This window comes from Hypanus sabinus, unplaced genomic scaffold (genome assembly GCF_030144855.1).
Source record: "Hypanus sabinus isolate sHypSab1 unplaced genomic scaffold, sHypSab1.hap1 scaffold_902, whole genome shotgun sequence".
In the NCBI taxonomy this organism is placed as follows: Eukaryota; Metazoa; Chordata; class Chondrichthyes; order Myliobatiformes; family Dasyatidae; genus Hypanus; species Hypanus sabinus.
Window position 1 is genome coordinate 86,604 of NW_026781755.1, and position 17,112 is coordinate 103,715.

At 43.2% G+C, this 17,112-nt stretch overlaps 1 protein-coding gene across 1 annotated transcript in view; it reads left to right on the top strand.

Moving 5' to 3' along the window:
* The window catches only part of LOC132390452 (zinc finger protein 271-like), a gene marked incomplete at its 5' end in the record, with an annotated part of 135,808 nt that overhangs the window by 42,502 nt on the left and 76,194 nt on the right, over nucleotides 1–17,112 (top strand). Inside the window, one exon of the mRNA XM_059963068.1 lies at nucleotides 14,469–16,030. Within this exon, the coding sequence (XP_059819051.1) occupies nucleotides 14,469–16,030 (1,562 nt within the window). The remainder of the gene's footprint in view (nucleotides 1–14,468; nucleotides 16,031–17,112) is intronic.

Here is a 17,112-nt window from a genome sequence, read left to right on the forward strand (position 1 = left end):
GCAGTCTCTTTCAGGGAGCGATGAACTTCGAGTCTAAAAACCCTCTGATCATCGACATCGACATCGACATTCGACCTACCGAGCTGCCAAGATGATCATCACTAATCAAATCTCACTGAGATTTCTCAGGTCCTGTTGAAGTTATTGCCAAGTGCACAAGTACGGGAAGGTACATGGACAGAGAAACACTAACTTGTGGCATCATAGGCAAGTACATTCAGTTAACACACGGAACACAAATTATACGATTCTCTGTCAGTAACAATCTGTAAATATGATTTATGTCATTAGCAATGTATAAAATACTTTGTGTCATGATCAATATTAAAATGTGCATTTTGTCTGAATAACAGACATTGAAATGTTGTAGTTGGTCCCTGTCTCCATTCCTCCTGTAATCCACAACCAGCTCCTGTGTTTTTGTCACAATGAGGGAGAGGTTGTTTTCTTGACACCACTGTGTCGGGGTGATGACTTCTTCCCTGTAGTCTGCCTCGTTATTATTTGAGTTTAGGCCAGCCAGTGTAGTGTAGTCAGCAAATTTAATTAACAGATTGGAGCTGTGGGTGGCGACACGTCAGGAGAATACAGAGAGTAAAGGAGGGGGCAAAGAGGCACCCGTGTGGGGTAAGTGTGCTGAGGGTCAGAGAGACAGAGGTGAGGGAGCCCACTCTTACCACCTGCCGGCGATCTGACAGGAAGTCCAGGATCCAGCTACTCAAGGCAGTGTGAAGGCCGAGGTCTCTGAGCTTCTTGTCGATACTTCACGCCTTCGTATGGCTACTGCTCCGCCCGTGACTGCAAGGAAATGTAGAGAACATCAGAGAAACAAGCCTCCCCTCCATGGACTCTTCCTACACTTCCCCTGCCTCGGAAAAGCAGGCCATGTAGTCAAAGAACCTCATTACCTGGACATTCTTGCTGCAAACCAGCTCCCACATCGGGGAAGAGATACAAAAGGCTTAAAGCGCGAACCACCCGGCTCAAGGACGGTTTCCTGTCTGTGGTTATAAGCCGAATGAATGATAAAATGGACTCGACCTCACAATGTAACTCGACGTGACCCTGCACCATATGTCTAGTGATTGTTTTGCCAATTTCATTTTTCATTTTTAAAATCTTTTTTATTGATGCATAATCTTCTACAGCTATAAAATGATACAAAACGTCAATAGATTAATATGCATACAATTAATAAAGCTGAAAAAAACTGATTGTAAAATATAAGAATGGAAAAATATATATATAGAAAAATAACCCCATCTAACTCGAGAAAAAACCCAGTAACCGCAAAAAAAAGGGGAAAATCCATTAGGAATGAACCCTCCGGAGCAATACGTTTGACGATCATCTAAATTTTTTAAAAAAGAATCATCAGCCGTCATATCACCTTTATAAAAAAAAATCGGACGGAAACCATATAGCATAATTCAAATTAAATGATAATATTTGGCAAAAGAACCCCATCTTCTCTCAAAATCGAATCGAGGATCAAAAGTTCTACTTCTACTTTTTCCAAACTAAGACATAACATTCCTTGTGAAACGATTCAATTAATGTAGGGGAAGAAATATCTTTCCATAATAAAATAGCCTGTCTTGTCAGTAGTGTAACAAATGCAATTACATGTTGATCTCAAGATGAAATACCCTGAATATGATGTGCAACTATTCCAAATAGAACAGTCAATCTATTAGGTTGTAAATTAATTTTCAGAGCTTTAGAACTTGTAGAACTAAAAGATTTCCAAAACTATTTTAATGAAGAACATGACCAGAACATATGTGACAAAGTAGCTACTTCAGTTTTACATCTATCTCAGCATTTGTCTATACTAGGAAATATTTTAGATCGTCTCCCCTTTGTTAAATAATACCGGTGAACAGTTTTAAATGGAATTAAACAATGGTTGGCACATACAGAAGAGGAATTTACATTTTTCAAAACTCGAAGCCAATCTTCATTAACAAAGGTCATATTAAGTTTTCTCTCCCAATCTTGTTTAATCTTTAGTGATAGGTTCTCGTTTTGTAACAAAAATAAATGATAAATTCTGCCAATGGAACCTTTCGCAAAGGGATTCAATTTCAAAATGGTATCCAACAAATCAGATTCTTGTAAACATGGAATCTTAGGTAAATATTGTTGTAAAAATGTCTAAACTGAACATATTGATATGTGTATGAGCGAGAGAAAATTTGTTAATGAACTCTTCAAAGGTCATAATGGACCATCACAAAATAAATCTGTAAAAGAATGGATCCCTTTATTTTTCCATAGGAGAAAAATGGGGTCAGTTGTTGAAGGTATAAATGAGAAGTTTCGATGTAAAATACTAGTCATCTTAAATTGTTTAAAATTTTTTAAAAAACGAAACTGATCCCAAATCCGTAGGGATTCTTTAATAACCGGGTAAAGATTTAAATTTGGAATTTTAAAGAGCTGTAAAAGTAATGGAGCTCCTAATATTGAAGTTAAATGAAATTGTTTAACTGCTTTTAATTCCAAATCAACCCATAATTGATTTTAGTTCTTATTAAGACAATATAACCAAAAACAGAATTGTCTAATGTTCACAGCCCAATAATACTCTTAAATTAGGAAGTGCAAATCCACCATTTTTTTCAGATTTTTGTAAATGATACTAATTAATTTATTGTTCCAAATAAAGGAAGAAATAAGTGAGTCAATTTGATCGAATTTTTTTTTTAGTTAAAAAGATAGGTATATTTTGGAAAACATATAAAAATCTAGGTAAAATCATTTTCACAGCATGAATACGAAAGATTAAAGAAAAAGTAAGTGGATTCCATCTAGAAAATTGTTGTTTCATGGAGACCATTAAAGGAAATATATTCGCTTTGTGGAGATCTTTATTTTTTTTAGTAATTATTATACCGAAATGTATAACATTATATAAAATACATTGTGTCATGATCAATATTAAAATGTGCATTTTGTGTCAATAACAGACTGGGAAATGTGAATATGATCCCTGTCTCCATTCCTCCTGTAATCCACAACCAGCTCCTGTGTTTTTGTCACAGTGAGGGAGAGGTTGTTTTCTTGACACCACTGTGTCTGGGTGATGACTTCTTCTCTGTAGGCTGCCTCGTTATTTGGGATTCGGCCGATCAATGCAGTGTAGTCAACAAATTCAATTAGCAGATTGGAACCCGCCACTGCAGATCAAGAAGGAACAATATACGAATTTTGGGTCTTCCTGAGTTGGTCGAAGGCAATCGACCTTCAGAATGTTTTCCAAAGCTGTTCGCTCGTTTGTTTTCTGACGTTTTGGAGACTCCGCCTGGAATAGACCGGGTACACCGAGCCCCGGTGTTTAACTCCTCTTCTCAACAGAAACCTCGACCTGTGACCATTGCTTTTCATGGCTTCCAAACAACGGTTACCATAATTCGCCAATATCGTCGGTTAGGTATGATGAAGAAGATAAGATAAGGCCGGTCGAAGATTATTTGCCCGGGGCATTAAGTGAACGTTTTAAGTATGAAAGAAAAGTCATGGCAAGAGTTATATAACAGAGTCTATAAACCTTCACTAAATTACCCCGCTCGCCTCAGGATCATTTTGAAAAATGAAATGATGTCCTTCATCCACTGACATGCTTTGTAAACTTTTAACAGTGTAAAGAATTCAAAGGATTTGTCTATAGGAATATCAAACACAACAGCACGATAGCTCCGCGGTATCTATCAGTTCACCAGCGCTTGAATGCCGCCGATTCTTGCAAGTGGAGACGGAGATGCTGGAGAAGACAACGCCCCTCTCGCTACAAGGAGAGCGCGAGCACGTGTCCATGTCCGTGATCTGATTGGATACATCGCCATGACGTTGTATCAGTGTGACGTCATTCACTGGCTCTCATTTTGGAAGGGATTCACTGGGACAGCGCAGATACACCAACAGCTTCGCTCTGGGAAGCGGTCGTTCACCTGCTCCGTGTGTGCGAAGAGACTCATTCAGTTAACCCACCTTGTGATGCTCCGGTGAGTTCTCAATAAATAGAGGCCACATTTCTGTCCGGAGTGAGCAAAGAGTTTTACTCAATCATCCCAGCTGCTGTAACAGCAGCAACTTCACATCAGGGAGAAAGTTCAAATCAGCTCCGTGTTAAATGTTTAACCATCACGGTAACTGATGGTTCATGAGGTTCATGACGGATTATTACTGTCAGATTCTGCTGTTCTTGCGGCTGCTCATCGCACCCAGGACTGAACCCTGGTCACTGAGCATTGGAGGAGTCTGTTCTGCTGACTCCTTAAACTAGACTGGTGTTTAATATTGTGGATCTGTGAAAGATAAATCAGTTCTGTATCAAATCCCGTGTGTCAGGTACTTACAGTCTCTACTACACTCACTATGTACACTAGAAAGGGCACTCGGCCCATCTGGTTTCAGCCCATGTTTCTGTTCCGTATCAGTTTATGAAAATCTATCCCTGCCGTTCCCCTCTCGCTCTCCCTGAGATGACAGGTTGCAACTAGTCGCCACTCCGTGGGATAGGAAATTCCCCTTGAATTCCATAGAATCACAGAAATCTACAACACATTACAGTCCTTTTGGCCCACAATGTTGTGCCGACCATGTAAATTAGTCTCTAAACTGCTTAGAATTGCCCTACCGCATAGCCCTCTATTTTTCTAAGCTCCATGTACCTATCTAAGAGTCTCTTAAAAGATCCTATTTTATCCGACTCTACCACCGTCGCTGGCAGTGCAGTTCATGCACAATCACCACTGTTGTTTAAAAATCTTAGCTCTGACATCTCCCCTGTACCTACTTCCAAGCAGCTTAAACCTATTCCCCCTCGTGTTAGCATTTTCTGCCCTGGGAAAAAGCCTCTGACTATCCACACGACCAATGCCTCTCATCATCTTATACACCTGCATGAATTTCCTGCATGATTTTCTCCGGGCTGAACAAGTCGATGAGCTCACTGTGGTTGTGACGTTGTTCAGGGCTCCGGACGAAGATGGTTAAACTCCTTCTTCTCCGCTCTTTTCAATGTTTTAGGTCACTCTCACAATTTTCAAAGGTCTTTGCTTCGAACTGCTGGGTTGTTACAATGAACCTCTGAAGTCTGACAGCAGACTAGCGAGTGAATGGAGCAGAGTCAGAAACCAAGTTGCCAGTCAGGGATTTGGGGCTCCAGAAACAGATGGGGCCTGGAGTTTACAAGGAGGAGGAAGAAGACAAACCGAACCTGCAGGATGTGGCTACAGATGAAAGATCAGACACATTTGGAAACTGATTGATTGAAAAAAAAACTGGTTAATTTCTGCAAAATACTGGAAGAAATCAACAGATCCGGCAGCAAATGTAGAGAGGAATAAATAGAAAACGTTTAGTCCGAGCCTGAACTGCACAGTTCCTCCAGCATTTTGTGTGTGTGTATGTGTGTGTGTGTGTGTGTGTGTGTGTGTGTGTGTGTGTGTGTGTGTGTGTGTGTGTGTGTGTGTGTGTGTGTGTGTGTGTGTGTGTGTGTGTGTGTGTGTGTGTGTGTGTGTTTTTCTAGCAACTGCAGAATCTCTTGTGTTTTATATCTGCCTTTGAAAGAGGGTTGTCCGAGAGGCTTTAGGTAAATGGAATGCCTGTTGATATTGAGTATATTGTTTTTGGGAGCTGCTTTCTACGTTAAAACAGTTACTGAGTTTTCTACACAGAAAAAACCCTGCGGTGTGGACATGAAACCGGTACTAGCAGGAATGTTTAATGGCACCGCGATTACCCATACAACCCTGGGTTTAAAATTTCGCTGCCTCTGAAGCAACGATCAAATGCGCAGGCGTCAAGATTGATGACGTCACCGAATAGCACGCATGCGCGCCGTACACAAAGTCGCTCCGGATCGGTAAAGGTAAGAATGATTTTCCGGGCTGCTATCTTAAACACCGACTGAGGGACATTTGCTGTGAACTCCGGACATCATAGTCCGCAATCCTGGGACAGTCCTGCTCTCTTCCCTCTCTCTCAGCCCCACGATCCGTACACGGGCCCCGGGGAGCTTCCGGCCGCTGAGGGAATGGGAACCGATGGATCTCTCAGACACAGCTGAGCTCCAGCTATCTAAACGCAAGGATTAGGAACTCGGAGAAAGGGAACAAAATCTTTTACATCTCCAGTTGAGAAAATCACCTTTGTTCTATCTCCGATTACAAACAAGAGAAAATCTGCAGATGCTGGAAATCCAAGCAACACACACAAAATGCCGGAGGAACTCAGCATTAGTACTCTTTTCCATAGATGCTGCCTGGCCTGCTGAGCTCCTCCAGCATTTTGTGTGTGTTGCTTGAGCTACCTCCTCTCGTTCTGCCCTTTTCTACCGGTGAGAACATGTTTTGTCCCGTTCTCCCTGGGTACGTAATGATATCAAACAACTTTGTCCTGGGGAAAAAGCGGTTTTCACATCACAAATGTGCCAGACTCCAGTGAGACAGAAAGACTACTGCCCTTCCCTTCATATTCATTGGGATTGCCATCACTGAGTTCACCACCGTCAGTCACTTGGGGGAGGGTTCAGGGGAAATACTTATGTACAATACGGAAACTGGTGTTGCAGTATTGTGGTGATGCAAAATTTGCTGGAGAATTTGCAAGTGGGGAGTGATATTTGGAAATCTGACCTTTGAAAGTATCATTTAGCAAGCAAATCACATGTGGACGGTTTGCAAAAGTTCTAGTGAGAAAATCCTTTATAACCCACAACAGGCCTGTTACATAGTTTGTGTGAGAGTGCCTATGAACTCGATCAAACCCAGAGGAGATCAAAGTTTTTATCGACAGTGATTTGTTAGCTGTTAAAAGAAATACCTCCCTATTTAAAATTCAGTGTGCACGTCTTGTTGTCAGTGGGTAAAAATTGCACAGCGCAAGGTGTTTCGGCACACCGGTCATTACAAATTAGACGGGACATTGGTGGGAAGGTGGGGAGACCTCCAGTGTCCCTGATACCCTCACATACAAGACGTGCATCCAGCTGCAGCTTGTAACCCTGCACTTTAAGGAGCTGGAGCTGGAAATGGATGAATTCTGGATCATCTAGGAGTTGGAGGGGGTGATAGTTATAACATCAAGAGAGGTGAGTTACACCCAAGGTGCAGGACACAGTAAACTGGGTGAGAGTCAGGAAGGGGAATGAGGTTAAATAGCCGTCACAGAGTACTCTTGGGGTCATCTCATACAACAACAGGTAGACCACTTTGTAAACTTTTGGGGGGATTACCTGGCAGAGGAAAGTCAAATGTCCATATGTTCTCAACCCCAGATCCATTGATATCAATAGGGGTTAGCCTGTCTCCATTCCTTTTGTAGTCCACAACCAGTTCCCTTGCTTTTGTGACATTGAGGGAGAGGTTGCTTTCTTGACACCCAGACAGACGTTGTTCAGAACTCAGATAGAGTCAGCAGACAAAAGGTTGAGCATGGTGCGATGAATGTGCTGAGCTGTGTATATCACAATGCAAGAAGCCTCGTAGGAACGCCCGATGAGCTCAGGACAGGGAATTGTGATATTGTAGCCATTATTGGGACTTGGTTGCACCGAACACTCTGAGAGATTTAGAGGAGCAAACTTTGCAGAGATTGCAGTCTATGCTAAAAAACAAAGGTTGATATAGTAAGCGATTTTAACTTTTTATATATTTAAGGACCAAATGGGGTAGAGTTTGTCAAATGTGCCCTTAATCAGGATGTAGAATTCCCGATGTAGAAGTGTGCAATAAGCTGTTAGGAAATGATCCATTGTTAGTGACTGAAATTAGTGTATGTAAACACTTCATATCTAGCGATCGTAACAACATAAGAGTCCAAGTAAATATGGAAAAAAAAAAGCGGGCTGGATGATGAGCTGAGATTCTAAATTGGAGGAAGTTCAATTCTGATGGTATCAGAAAGATCTAACAAGTGTGGATTGGGACTGGCTGTTTTTCTCGAAAAGCAGTACTTGCAAGTGGGAGTTCTTCAGAAGTGAGGGTATAGAGTTTGTATATGCCTGCCAAAATAAAAGTTGTAAGGTAACTGGTGCAGGGAACCGTGGTTTTCAAGAGATATTGAGGTCCCGGGTATTTTGTTCCTCTAAATGTCTCAGACTGCTGGGTGCTACCAAGAATCATTAATGGCTACAGTATCATAATGCCACGCCCTGAGCTCATCTGACTTTTTGTTTTAGAAACTTTGTTTCTAAAGCTTCCTAATAGTTTTTGCTCTTTTGTTTGCCCTCTCTTAGGTGTTTCTGTTGGCTTTGTCTTCTTATTCCAGCCACGGTTGTGTCCTCCTGCCGTTTCAATGCTTCCACTTCTTTGGGATGTATCGATCACTCAGTTCCCGAATTGCTCCCGGAAACTCCAGCCATTGCTGCTCCATTGTCAATCCTACCTTTTCCCTTCCAAACAAGTTTGGCCAGCTTCTCTGTTATAGAAATGTGGAGAAGTTCAGTACAGGAACAGGCTATTTAGCCCATTTTGTCAATGCCAAAAGAACATTAAAGCTTTCTAATGCAACTACCTGCACTGGAACCAACGGCCTCCATACCCCTACCATCCAGGCTCCCATCCAAACTTTTCTTAAGTGGTAAAATTGAGCTCATGTTCACCACTCGTGCTGGCTTCTTTTCCACACTCTCACGGCCAATTCAATGAAGAGGTTTTACACATATTCCCCATAAATTTCACCTCCCCACTTAACCCATCACTTCTGGTTGTCATCACACTTAACATCAGTTGAAAAAGCCTGCTTGAATTTACCTGTTCTATGCCCTTATATTTTTTCTACACAGGAACATAGAAAACCTACAGCACAATACAGGCCTTTTGGCCCACAAAGCTGTCCCAAACATATCCTTACCTTCGCCAAGGCCCTCTAATTTTCTAAGCTCCAGGTATCCATCCAGGAGTCCCTTAAAAGACCCTTTCGCTTCTGCGTCCACCAGGGCTGCTCACCAATCTCTGTGTAAAAAAAAACTAACTTCGATACTTTGAACAATTCCTCAATGCAATGTATAATTTCCTTGTCTCTGTTTAGTGCATTTTTTAGGTGTATAAGATGATGAGGGGCATTGATCGTGTGGATAGCCAGAGGTTTATTCTCAGGGTTGAAATGGCTAACATGAGGGGGCATAGTTTTAAGGTACTTGAAAATAGATACCGAAGGGATGTCAGGGTTATTTTTTTTTTGCACAGAAAGTGGTGGGTCTGTGTAATGCACTGCCAGCAGCGGTGGTCAATGCAGATACAATAGGGTCTTTTAACAGCCTCTTAGATAGGAATATGGTGCTTAGAAAAATAGAAGTCTATGCACTTCGGAAATTCTTCGCAGTTTCTAGAGTAAGTTACATGGTTGGCACAACATTGTGGGCTGAATGGCCTGGAACAATAGACAATAGATAGTAGGTGCAGGAGTAGGCCTTTCAGACCTGCTAGCCAGCATTGCCATTCACTGTGATCATGGCTGATCATACACTTTCAGTAACCCATTCCTGCCCTCTCTCCATATCCCTTCACCCCACTATAAGATGTCTATCTAACTCTCTCTTAAAAGCATTCAGAGACTTGGCCTCCACTGCCTTCTGGGGCAGAGCATTCCACATATCCACCACTCTCTGGGTGAAAAAGTTTAGGCATCTCTGTTCTAAATGGCCTACCCCTTATTCTTAAACTGTGGCCTCAAGTTCTGGACTCACCCATCAGCGGGAACTTTCTTACTGCCTCCAGTGTGTCCAATCCCTTAATAATCTTATAAGTTTCAATCAGATCCACTCTCATCCTTCAAAATTCAAGTGTATACAAGCCCAGTGGCTCCAATCTGTCAACATATGACAGTCCCACCATTCCAGGGATTAATCTTGTGAACCTGCGCTGCACTCCCTCAATAGCAAGAATATCCTTCCGCAAATTTGGAGACCAAAACTGCACACAATACTCCAGAACATGCTGTAGATTTCTATGTTCTAGGTTGAACAGCGAAATCACTTTTTTTCTTTAATCTGTGCAGGGTCCATGATTTTAATGCCAGTTTTCCACACTCCCATAGAGCCTTTCTCCATCTCCTGAGTAAACATAGATGAAAAATTATTTAAGATCTCCCCCATGTGCTTTCGTTCCACAAGTGGATCACCATTCCGGTCTTCCAGAGGACCAGCTTTGTGCCTTACAATCCTTTTGCTCTTGATCTATCTGGAGAATCCCTGTGGATTATCATTCATCATTTCTGCAGGACAATCTCATGCCATCTGGATTTATTTCTTATGTGTTCTCTTGCATTTCTTATCCTGCCTATCCCTGTTATACAACTTCATTTTATGCTTCACCAGGGTCTCAATATCCCTTGAAATCCAAGGTTCCCTACAGTTTTTTATCTTCACTTTTTATTCTGAGAAGCAAATTCCCCCTTTGTACTTTAAAAATTTGGCTTTGAAGGACTCCCATTTACCAAACACACCTTTGCCATAAAGCAGCCTGTCCCAGTCCACAGTTGCCAGATCCTAGTATCTTAATTCAAGCCCTGAACACATCCACCTTTCCTACGCTGCTCCTTGTATTGAAATATACAGGGCTCAGCATATTCACTGCACCATGCTCAACTTTTTCATTCCTGACTTTGTCGGAGGACTGAACACCAACTGTCTCCATCACCCCTCCACTATCTGTTCTATTATTCAGGCTCCCATTCCCCCTGCAAGTTTAGTTTAGCCCCCCTTACCCCCACCTCCCTCCATGCAGCTCTGTCACCCCTTTGGCTTTCCTCTCCCAGATCAATAAAAAGGAGGTGCATACCAGGTACAGGCAGATAGGAACAAATGGGGTACTTATGAAATACAGGAAATTCAAGTGAACACTTATGAAAAAAATAAAAGGAGGCATGAGCTTGCCTGGGCAGAGAAGGTGAAGGAGAATCCTCAGGGATTCTGCAGATATGTTTAGAGCAAATAGATTGCAAGGGAAAAAATTAATCCTCTGCATCAGAATGGTAATCCATATGAGGAGACAAAGTAGATCGGGGAGATTATTTTTGCATCCGTATTTACACTGGAGATGGACACAGAGTCTATAGAAGTGAGGCAAAGCAGCAACAACTTCTTAAGGCAAATTAGTGTGGATAAATCTGGGACTCTGGGACTCTGCGGAGGACAAGTGCAGAAACTGTCAGGGCACAAGCAGAGATATTTAAATAATCCTCAGTGGCAGGTGAGTTATTGGAGGATTGGAGGACACTGTTTGAGAAAGGCTCTAAAAATAAACTAGGAAATTGTACATTGATGAGCTTGACATCAGTAGTGACGTTATGTGCTGGACCCGGACAAGTATTTGGATAGATGTGGACTGATTAAGGATAGACAGCATGGCTATGTGCATGGCAGGTCATTTCTAACTAATCTTATAGAGTCTCTCGAGGAAGTTATCAGGGAAGTGGATGAAGGCAAGGCAGTGGATGTTGTCTACATGGACTTTAGCAAGACTTGACAAAGTCTCATATGGGAGGTTGGTCAAGAAGGTTCAGTCAATCAGCATTCAAGATGAGATAGTAAATTGGATGAGACACTGACTTTGGCAGAAGCCAGAGTGTGGTAGCAGATGGTTGCCTCTCTGACTGGAGGCCTCTGATTAGTGGTGTGCCACAGGGATCAGTGCTGGATCTGTTGCTGTTTGTCATCTATATCAGTATTCTAGAGGATAGTGTGTTTAACTGTATTAGCAGATCTGTAGATGAAACGAAGATTGGTGGTGTAGTGGTCAGCGAGGAGGACTATCATGGCTTGCAGTGTTATCTGGACCCACTGGGAAAATGGATTGAGAAATGGAAAATGGAATTTAATGCAGACAAGTGTGAGTTGTTGAACTTTGGTCTGACCTACCAAGGGAGGTCTTTCAGAGTGACTGGTCGGGCACAGAGGAGTGTTGTAGAAGAAAGGGACCTGGGAATACAAGTCCTTAATTCACTGAAAGTTTTATCACGGTTAGATAGAGACGGAAAAAAAGATTTCAGCCCATTGGCTTTGATGAACCAAATACTGACAATAGATGGATGTTATGTTGACTTGTAGAAGACATTGGTGAGGCCTAATTTGGATTATTGTGTGCAGTTTTGGTCACATACCTACAGGAAAGATGTAAAAGAGTTTCAGAGTTCAGAGAAATTTCACAAGGATGTTGCCAGGTCTGGAGGGCTTGGATTATAAGGAAAGATTGAACAGGTCAGGACTTTATTCTCTGGAATGTAGAAGATTGAGGGGAGATTTGATTGTGGTAGAGGGGCATAGATAGCGTAAATGCAAGCTGGCTTTCTCCACTGAGACAACAAGAGGCCATGGGTTAAGGGTGAAACATGAAACGTTAAGGGAAGCATGAGGGGAACTTCTTCACACAGACAGTCTTCCGGATGTGGAATGAGCAGCCAGCACAAGTGGTGCATGCGAGCTTGATTTTAACATTTAAGAGGTTCGTGTAGGTACCTGGATTGGGAGTGGGCAGTTTAAATAGTTCAGCACAAACTAGATGGCCCAAAGGGCCTGTTTCTGTGTTGAAATTTGCTATGACTGTGACAACAACCTGAAATAATACAAAAATTCACCCTAAGTCCTTTTAACAGCTGTGCGGACCAACCAGTCATTTCAGCAGGAATTTTTATATGGCGTTAAAACTGTGGCACATTAAGTTAATAATACATAAAAGAAAATCCCAGCTGCACGTCAAGAGACTATTTGTGTGAGACTGTTTCAGTTACTGTGGGGCCAGGCACCCATGCAGCTCAGCAGGAACAGGGAGTAATACCAATGGAGAGAGTCAAACTGAGCCAGGGTTTAAACTGGAGATGGCAAAAATGCCCCATTCTTATAGAGACAGGAAGAACATCAGAGAATTGATGGTCATTCCAGATACCAGCACACTGCCCAGTCAGGAGAAGATTTCAGACAGACAGACATACTTTATTGATCCCGAGGGAATTTGGATTTTGTTACAGTTGCACCAACCAAGAATAGAGTAGAAATATAGCAAAATAAAACCAAAAATAATTAAATGATAATAAGTTATGCAAAGTGGAAATAAGTCCAGGACCAGCCTATTGGCTCAGAGTGTCTGACATTCTGAAGGAGGAGTTGTAAAGTATGACGGCCACAGGCTGGAATGACTTCCTGTGACACTCAGTGTTGCATCTCAGTGGAATGAGTCTCTGGCTGTATGTACTCCTGTGCCTAACCAGTACATTATAGAATGGATGGGAGACATTTTCCAAGATGGCATGCAACTTGGACAGCATCAACTTTTCAGACACCACCGTCAGAGAGTCGAGTTCCACCCCCACAACATCACTGGCCTTACGAGTGAGTTTGTTGATTCTGTTGCTGTCTGCTTCCCTCAGTCTACTGCCCCAGCACACAACAGCAAACATGATAGCACTGGCCACCGTAGACTCGTAGAACATCCTCAGCATCATCTGGCAGATGTTAAAGGACCTCAGTCTCCTCAGGAAATAGAGACGGCTTTGACCATTCTTGTAGACAGCCTCAGAGTTCTTTGACCAGTCCAGTTTATTGTCAATTCGTATCCCCAGGTACTTGTAATCCTCCACCATGTTCACAGTGACCCTTTGGATGGAAACAGGGGTATCTGGTGCCTTAACCCCCCTCAGGTCCACCACCAGCTCCTTAGTCTTTTTCACATTAAGCTGCAGATGATTCTGCTCAGACCATGTGACAGTTTTCCCACTGTAGCCCTGTACTCAGCCTCATCTCCCTTGCTGATGCATCCAACGATGGTAGAGTCATCAGAAAACTTCTGAAGATGGCAAGACTCTGTGGTGTAGTTGAAGTCTGAGGTATAGATGATGAAGACAAAGGGAGACAGGACAGTCCCCTGTGGAGCCCCAGTGTTGCTGACCACTCTGTCTGACGCACAGAATTGCAAGCACACATACTGTGGTCTGCCAGTATTTATCTGTCTAACTTGGGATTAACCTCACTGTAACAGTGTGATACCAGATCAAAGCTTGGCAACTCAAGTAATCTCATCTGTAATGTTGTCCTAAACCCATTGATGGATTCTGTATATCTTTTTACAGGTTAAAAATGAGAAGAAATTTGTCTCCAGGAAGCTCAAACATGGCACACCAGTTTTGTTGACTCTGTCTAGATATTTAATAAGTGGAGCAAGGGATTCAATCGACCATCCTTCCTACTCACACTGTGGGGAGGGATTAACTTGGTCATTTGACCAACTGGCAAGCCTGTCATTTTACACAGGAGAAAGGCCATTCACTTGCTCAGAAAGTGGGAATGGATTCACTCAGTTATCTCAATTGGAAGGTACAAGTTCACACTGGGCAAGGCCATTCATCTGTTCTGTGTGTGAGAAAGGATTCAGTTGGTCTTCCCAACTGTGGACACACCAGTCAGTTCACACCACACTGGGCAGAGGCTGGTCATCTGCTGAATTTCTGGGAAAGGATTCACTCAGTCATTTGACCTAATGGCTCACCAGCGAGTTCACACCAGGGAGCGGCCATTCACCTGCTCAGTCTGTGATAAGAGATTCACTCACTCTTCCACCCTATGGAAACACCAGCGCGTTCATACTGGGGAGAAGCCATACATCTGCTCAGTCTGTGGGAAGAGATTCACTGAGTCATCCACCCTACTGGTACATCAGCGAGTTCACACTGGGGAGAAGCCGTTCACCTGCTCTGTCTGTGGGAAGGGATTTACTCGGTTATCCCACCTACAGAGTCACGAGCGAGTTCACACTGGGGAGAGGCCTTTCACCTGCTCAAAATGTGGAAAAGGATTCACTGATCCATCCAACCTACAGAGACATCAACGAGTTCACACTGGGGAGAAGCCATTCACCTGCTCAGAATGTGGGAAAGAATTCACTGAGTTATCCAACCTGCAGAGTCACCAGCGAGTTCACACTGGGGAGAAGCTGTTCACCTGCTCAGAATGTGGGAAAGGATTCACTGATTCATCCACCCTACAGAGTCATCAGCGAGTTCACACTGGAGAGAAGCCGTTCACCTGCTCAGAATGTGGGAAAGGGTTCACTCATTTATCCAACCTACGGAGACACCAGAGAGTTCACACTGGGGAGAAGCCATTTACCTGCTCAGAATGTGGTAAAGGATTCAGTGAATCATCCACCCTACTGGTACATCAGCGAGTTCACACTGGGGAGAAGCCGTTCACCTGCTCAGAATGTGGGAAAGGATTTACTGCTTCATCTGCCCTGCATAGTCACCAGCGCGTTCACACTGGGCAGAAGCCTTTCACCTGCTCAGTCTGTGGGAAAGGATTCACTCGGTCATCCAACCTACAGAGTCATCAGCAAGTTCACACTGGAGAGAGGCCGTTCACCTGCTCAGTCTGTGGGAAGAGATTCTCTCATTCATCCACCCTACAGAATCATCAGCGAGTTCACACTGGGGAGAAGCCATTCACCTGCTCAGTCTGTGGGAAGAGATTCACTCAGTCATCCCAAGTACAGAGTCATCTGCGAGTTCACACTGGGGAGAAGCCGTTCACCTGTTCAGAATGTGGGAAGGGATTTACTCAGTTATCCCAACTACTGAGTCATCAGCGAGTTCACACTGGGGAGAAGCCGTTCACCTGCTCAGAATGTGGGAAGGGATTTGCACAGTCATCCCAACTACTGAGTCATCAGCGAGTTCATACTGATGAGAGACCATTCCCCTGCTCAGTCTGTGGAAAGAGATTCACACATTCATCCACCCTACAGAGACACCAACGAGTTCACACTGGGGAGAAGCCATTCACCTGCTCAGTCTGTGGGAAGAGATTCACTCGGTCATCTGACCTACAGAGTCATCATCGAATTCACACTGGGAAGAAGCCGTTCACTTGCTCAGAATGTGGGAAGAGATTCACTCATTCATCCACCCTACAGAATCACCAGCGAGTTCACACTGGGGAGAGGGCATTCCCCTGCTCAGTATGTGGGAAGAGATTCACTCGCTCTTCCACCCTGCAGAGACATCAGCAAGTTCACAATGGGGAGTGGCCATTGTTATGAATCCCTAGGTTTCATTTGCTGTGGACTGTCATTTGAAGAGAGAGACAGAGATTAAGAAGGTGAATCAGTCTGACTTACAGCTTATTTACATCGCTCGCAGCTTGTTTAGTTTTAACCGATGACACAGACACTCAGAGTCAGAAGGAGGAAAAACGGAAGGATCAAAATCCAGGAACCAGCGGCCAAGGGTCTGATGCGCCATCAATAACTCTCGGAGACCTGAGGCGAGATATGGGCTTTTATTAGCTGAAAAATCGAACACTCTCAGCAGCAGAACAGCAAGAGATCAAGGAGCCGTGCCTCCAATCTCCTTTATACAGGGGTCTGTGGGAGGACATAGGAGCAGTCAGCAAGGGGGGGGGGGCGTGTCCAGTCAGGTATATGTAGTTCACCACAGGGTCGCTCTTTAGAACTTTCCTATGCCCACAATGGTAGGTTAATTATCAATTCACCATACTTCGAATGTGTGGTTGTGACCCTGTTTGATCCATATCAGTGGATCTGTTTTGAGGTATCCTGTGAAGACCACTGACGTCTTAACCCTTGCCTAGATGTGGTGTGGTAATTCATTTGAAGACAATACCCCTTGTGACAAGTCACTTTCGGTAATAATTCATATGTGGATTTGGAATGATGACAGATAAAGTATACAGCAACTGTCCTCTCATTTTACCACCATGGAACCTGTGGAATTTGACATAATTGCCTTCTCTTGATATTTACCCTGGATTACAAATATCTCTTATCATCTATTCTATGGATGAACTGAACTTTCGCACTTTACCATCTCAAGACTCCAAGCCTTGTTTCCCCTGAGCTCAATAGTTTGGGAGTTATATTTACACACGTCTATACACATAACACTGTTAACTTCTGTTTATCTTGTTTAATTTGCAATTTTTTTAAGTAGATTCTATTAAAGATAGTGGTTTTAACATCAAAACCAGACTCCAGGTGTAGTCTATTGCTGCTGGCTCGTTTCTAAAGCATTAAGGTTCATAACAAATTTGGGGCCTGCGTCTGGGATAGGACCAAATTTGGGGTCTATTGATCGATTTATTATCGATTTGATTGG